Here is a 6453-nt window from a genome sequence, read left to right on the forward strand (position 1 = left end):
AGGGCCCTGAAGGGACCAGGGTGTAGCAGAGGCAGCGGGGTGGCGGGTCTGGAGGGGCAGCACACAGGAAGGAGTGTTCTCGCCAGCCAGCGCAGCCTGGTGAGCAGCAGAGGGGTGTCACCTGCAGCTGTAGTATGCCCTGTGCCCGGATCAGACGGGTGGGCACAGGCTTGCTGGCTGCCCTCTGTGCTCCGGAGCATTCCCTGAATGTCTGCTCTCAGAGTTCACTTTGGTGGGGTCTGTAGCCTAGGCCTGTCTGTTCTGTGTGGGGCTGGACAGCTGGGCTGGTGGTAACACTCTTCTGTTGTTAGCAGAGGTCGGTCTGCGTTGGTGCTACGCAGCAAAAAGAGGACTTGAGCATAATACATCATTTAATGAAACTGCAGATTGTGCATAATGCTAGGCGCTTTATACCAGGTTAGAATACTTGTTGGTGGCTGACTTCTGATTTGCCGGTGTTCTGAGCAACCTCTTTAGAAAGTGCTTCATTGTGATTACCATGGTAAATTATCAGATTACTTACCTTTGGTTTTTCTCCCTCTCTTTCAGGTGCAGGTGGGTTTTTGCCTGCTATGAAACAGATTGGGAATGTGGCTGCGTTACCCGGCATTGTTCACGTGAGTAACTGTTCTGAAAATTTGCTCTTTTTCTGTTCCTATTTGCCAGGGATTATTGCCTTCCAAATGAGAACTCTGTTGTGAGAAGGGGTATGGACCAAAGTTCTTTTCAACACACTCTGTGTTACGAATCTGTCTCTGAGTAAGGAGTGCTTGCAAGGGAGGCTCTAAAACTAAGTTGTCAGAAAGGGAAGTATCCACTTAGTTCATTGACTGCCTTTTGACCTGAAGCTTTTTTAGCATTGCTTTATGCTGTTTCGATTTGCTTGAGCCATCTTTCCCTCACCGCTCATATTGTTTATTGTTTTTGAGTTGCCTCTGCTGACCTGGAATGCATGGAGAAGTGAGGAGAGAGCAGGAGGCGATATTGTTGTCTATATTATTGTTGCTGCCCTAATGTCGGTAGTGAGCCTTCCCATGCTCTCAACACTCCTTTCCCTTGCCCCGTGCATTTTTGGAAGCGAAGCATCAGATACCATGGTGCGGGAGGAAAATCCAAGCTGTGTCACTTCAAGAAGCACTAAGTACAATGTGGAAATGATCTTTTTCGCATTCAATATTGCATGTGTTAATAAGTAATAAGTAATGGAATTTTCTTTTTTTAATTGTTTCTCTCGGTGACTTGGCAAAAGTTTTGAATTTCTGGCTGCAGTAAAAGGCAGCCCATCACGCTGTTAAAATGCCTTAGTGGTCAACCAAAAAGGGAGTAAGATAGAATAGTAACAACCTGTTAAAATGGGAATTTTGGTTGGTAGTTCGTAGGAGAGATGTTACGATCATCTGTCTGTTCAAATCTTCACTTTTTATTTCTAAACCAAGAGGTTTCTTGGTGATGGCAAGGGGAGGCAGAAGCAGTACGTTCTTGGGTGCCTGAAAAGTACTGTTCTTTTTAATGCATGCTAACAGTTTAACACACATTGAAAAGTTCCAATTTCTGATAGCTTTTTGGGTGTTTGGAGCTTTTTTTTTGTTTGCTTAAATAGATCGTGGAGTGCTGTTTGTGGTGTCCTAATCTAAACTTGCCAGCCTAGATATACTTTGGACTTGTGGAGCTGTATAGAAGCACGGTCTTACTTTCTTTAGTAGTAATATGAAAAGGTTCAATAGAAAGAATTCTTTCATGAATTAAAATGACACAGCTCTTATCTTGTCCTATTGTATCAAGATACCATCCTAAAAGGATGACTTTTTCCTACCTGCAGGGTGCAGTCTTTGGTCAGTGTTTGATGACACAGCTAAGAAGAGAAAATGCTGACTGTTTTATGATTCCATTACATAGCATTGAACTCTTCCCTTGTTACATTTACAGTATTTAAATATTGCAGATGTCTCTAGATGGAACTTGGTAAAGACGAACTCATCTTCACTCTTATGTCTCTGCTTTATGCTACTCATAAGCTATTGACTGCATAAGTTTTGAATGCCAGGACTCTTGAGTCCAAGAAAAAGCTAGGTTAGAATTCAGTTTGAGATCACAGTTCCTACATTTAGGTGCTTAAGCTCCTCTTAAGTTTTCTTGAGATCTGGTCAATAGAGCCAAGAGGGCTTCTCAGCTGATGAGCCACTGGGTGTTTGCTTCAGAGTGAGATCTGCTCTCTGCTTTCTTTGACTCTCTGTCCTGTAACTGCAGGAGTTTAGATACTTGCCTTAATTGATGTGTTTACTCCATCTACATCTGAACATCCATTCTCTTTTTCGTATATTTGTTTGCAAACCACTGCCACAGGGCAAAGCATAACCAAGGTGACTCTGTGCAGTGTAGAGTTTCATAAAACTTTAAAATTTCCTTCATTCTCTTTCAGAGATCAATAGGCCTTCCAGATGTCCATTCTGGCTATGGGTTTGCCATTGGCAACATGGCTGCCTTTGATATGAATGATCCTGAAGCAGTGGTTTCACCAGGTAAGGATGACTGACTTAACCTGCACTGAGAAATATCTGGGATGGCATAAAAATACTTTTTGAAATGGCAGGTCTTTACAGTACTTTATATACAGAACCAAAGTCAAAAATATGTGAATTATAGGGAGTTAAAAGGTGCTTAATTCTTGCACTCAGAATCTTTATTCTTTATGGAGCATGTGGTTCACTGAAAACATCCAAACTGTACAGGGAGAATTGACCTTGTATTTTTGGCTTGGGCTCGTGATATCGCTCAGTTTTGAAGGGAGAGCACCAGACTTTGAACTTGGTTTTTGCCAGGTTGATAAAGAACTGACTATTTTCTTTGAACAGTGTTTGAAAACATCTTTTGAGAATATTTCTACACTTTATTAAAAATGTGACCTTAAAAAATGTCTGTCTTTAATAAACACCTGGGTCTTTTAATTACTGATGGTCTGGAGATGCTTTTGTGGTTGTCACGAAACATGATATTCATGTTTCAGGTTTGCTTCAGGCAGTTCCAGTGTTCCTGATTGACTCAAACCCGAGATCTCTTAGTCTGGTATCCCCCCTCTGACACTAGTTAATACCAAAACCTTCATACTAAAGGTGGCATGATTGATCTTTCACATTACGCCTTGTCCTGCAGTATTTATTTTTATTAAATAGTAAGAGTTAAGCAAAACACTAAGCACTGAAGTTTAATATTCCTTGTGAGTACTTACCACTTACTATAACTAGTTATTATTTATTCCAGTGAAGATTCAAAAAGGGTTTGCTTTCAGGGACTTGCTTTTGAGAACACCTTGCATCAGGGAGCCATGCCAAGATCTGTCACTTTTCTTCTGTCCTTAGACAGAAGAACAGGAACATCCTCTCTGCTTTCTGTGGACAGTATATTTTATAGTTGTGTCTACTTCTCTTTGTCTACTTGCTGGAGCAACTTTGTAAACAGAGAGCTCTGTAGGCAATTGTACAGCTATGTCTGTAGAGCATATGCTCGAGGCTAAAAAACTGTTTGGTTTTTTTTAAGAGTTTTCAAGCTTTTCTCTGCAAGACTACATTTTTGGCTGTCTTGAAATCTGAGGCTTCAGATAAATCTATTAAAATGAAGTTTAATGCAGTTCTGCTTTTTTCCCAGTGTTGTGTCAGAAAGAAGGTGTAAGATCACAGCATTCAGTACATACTCCCTGTCAGCAGGGACACTGATTTAAGATGAATATTCAGCAAGTGCTCACCATCAGCACACTTTCTTTATTAACACCATGGCTTTTTTCTACACTTCTAGGTGGTGTCGGATTTGACATCAACTGTGGTGTCCGCTTACTGCGTACAAATTTGGATGAAAGTGATGTGCAGCCTGTGAAGGAGCAGCTCGCCCAGGCTATGTTTGACCACATTCCTGTTGGTGTCGGCTCCAAAGGTGTCATCCCCATGAATGCCAAGTAAGAGAATGACTTTGTGTGCACATCACTAGAGGGGACGTCTCTGATGTTTATTTTGATGAAAGATTCATTAGTGGGAGACTTAAAGAAAGAAAAAGTAATTCTAAAACTCTTCCCATTCTTTCTGCATATGTGCTTCACCAGTAGGACTGGTATAATCATCAATGCACAAAATCAGTGTTTCTTCTCCCATTTAAAACCGTGAAATAAAAGTTTTTGAAAGGTTCTCATTTCTTCTAACAGAAAACCTCCATGAACATAAAGGTATTTTTTTGAAAGGGATGAGAGAGAAAATAGGATATTCCTCACACAACAAGGAGGAAAAAGTAATTACCTATCTAAAGTTAATATATTTGTAGAGCTTGATTTTAATGAAGTATTAAGAAGTTGGACTTCTTGTTAGGGGAGTTGGGGGCGGATTATAAAATCATAGAATAATTTAGGTTGGATGGGATCTCTTGAGGTCATCTCTTCCAACTCCTTGCACAAAGGAGGGCTAACTCTGAAGGTAGGTCTAACAACAAAGTTATATCAGGTTGCTCAGGGCCATACCCAGTGGAGTTTTGAGTATTTCCAAGGATAAGCACCTTATGTCGGTGTTTGATAATTGCAGGGATTTGGAAGAGGCGCTAGAGATGGGTGTGGACTGGTCTCTCCGGGAAGGCTATGCCTGGGCAGAGGACAAGGAACACTGTGAGGAATATGGAAGAATGCTGCAGGCTGACCCCAACAAGGTCTCCTCAAGAGCAAAGAAGAGGGGCCTGCCTCAGGTAATGATATGTTTCAGGAGGGCTGTGAGTGCTCCCAGGGTTCAAATGTAAAGGTTAGTGGGTAGTTCTCTAATTTTGTGTCTTTTCTTGAAACTCTGCCTAGCATTTCTGGGCAGGGGGAAAGGTGAGATGGTGGGGCCGTTTCTGAGTAATTCTTGACAGAACTGTAACAGAAGGAAGCAATACTGGGCATACCCAAGGTCCCTGGGGCCATCAGTTAACTTTTTCATCAGTTAACAGCTGGTGCTGGAATTCATGTTCGGTGGCATTTCTCCATTCAGATGTAGTTTTGTTTTTAAGAGACAGGAGAGTTATTCTGCAACTTTTCTCCTTGTTTGCTCAGCAAGTTAATAGCAGGGCAAGGAAGGATATCGTGATAAATGGAACTAGCTCATAACTTTGAATTGCAGTTCAAGGGTTGGGTTTAATTTCTATACATAGTATCTCATTGCTCTGGGTGGAACACTTTTGAGATGGCTATATTAATGCTACCATTTGTAAAGCTTTCTTTTATGTGACTTCTTGAGTTTTATGAATTGTGGTGCTGCAAGATTATAGCATTTTAACCTCAAAATAATCTTAAGTGCTCAATTTTTACATTTGCCTTGGAAATAAGTGATCATCTGTTATGGAGTTGAAAAATTTGGGCTTGGAAATGGAATATCTTGCTTTAATCTACAGAAAGGTTTTAAGTACCTAATTAACAGGATGTTGTAACTTCCTTGTGGAGTTATAACCAAGTATAAGACTATATGTCTGCCTTGCCTATACTAATTGGAGATGAATTCTCAATACTCTGTACTCTTTCCATCTTTCAGCTAGGCCCAAGTAAGTTGGAAAAAAGTGGCAGCACAGTCTGTAAATCCTGGTCCTTTTGTTTAATCGCAGTCTTGTTCCAACAGTAAAAATAGTTATAAATCTGAACAAAGAGGACAGTGATGATGCTACTGTGTTCTACTTCCTTTCAGTTTATATGTTTGGTTTTTTTTCCTGGAAGAACTTTTCTAAAACTAAAACCTTCTGTAGCAATTTGCCCTATTACCCATATTCCCGTAGCTTTCCCCTGTGCTCGCAGAGGCTGCTTTACTAGCACCGTCTGATCAGTGTGTTGTGATTGGCAGCTAGGGACCCTGGGAGCCGGAAATCATTACGCCGAGATCCAGGTTGTGGATGACATTTACAACGAATATGCTGCCAGGAAGATGGGCATCGACCACAAAGGGCAGGTGTGCGTGATGATCCACAGTGGCAGCAGAGGCCTGGGCCACCAAGTTGCCACAGGTATGATCTGACTGGCGTAGGTAGCTGGAGTGAAGCAAACTCCTCAGTATGGTCTTGTTATTGACAGTAAACTCTAGCACCAAAGGGCATTTCTTACAGTGTAATTGCTGAGTCTATTCCGAGTTGCCCTGACAGGGGTTGTCTGCAAATAACTGATAATGTTCTGCCACAGATTTGCTTTTGCATTTGAGAAGAAGCTGTAGGTTTGACCATTGGACAGATGAGTTCAGAATATAAATTATAGACACCAATGTTAATCTCACAGATTGAAACAAAATTAAGAAGTCACTTAGACATACTGTTTTTATTTCCCAGATGCGTTAGTGGCTATGGAAAAAGCTATGAAACGGGACAAAATCATAGTGAATGATCGCCAGCTGGCATGTGCCAGGATTGCCTCCGCAGAGGGACAGGATTACTTGAAGGGAATGGCAGCTGCTGGAAACTATGCATGGG

The 6453-nt window shown here is 41.4% G+C and overlaps 1 protein-coding gene across 1 annotated transcript in view; it reads left to right on the plus strand.

The window, feature by feature from the left end:
• Positions 1-549: 549 nt before the first annotated feature.
• Positions 550-6453, plus strand: part of RTCB (RNA 2',3'-cyclic phosphate and 5'-OH ligase) — a gene marked incomplete at its 5' end in the record, with an annotated part of 9762 nt that continues 3858 nt past the window's right edge. The window contains 6 exons of the mRNA XM_009581783.1: positions 550-617; positions 2420-2519; positions 3790-3946; positions 4560-4716; positions 5838-5997; positions 6313-6453. The exon at positions 6313-6453 is cut by the window's right edge and continues 23 nt beyond it. Of these exons, the coding sequence (XP_009580078.1) occupies positions 550-617; positions 2420-2519; positions 3790-3946; positions 4560-4716; positions 5838-5997; positions 6313-6453 (783 nt within the window). The remainder of the gene's footprint in view (positions 618-2419; positions 2520-3789; positions 3947-4559; positions 4717-5837; positions 5998-6312) is intronic.

This window comes from Fulmarus glacialis, unplaced genomic scaffold (genome assembly GCF_000690835.1).
Source record: "Fulmarus glacialis isolate BGI_N327 unplaced genomic scaffold, ASM69083v1 scaffold2890, whole genome shotgun sequence".
NCBI classification, from domain to species: Eukaryota; Metazoa; Chordata; class Aves; order Procellariiformes; family Procellariidae; genus Fulmarus; species Fulmarus glacialis.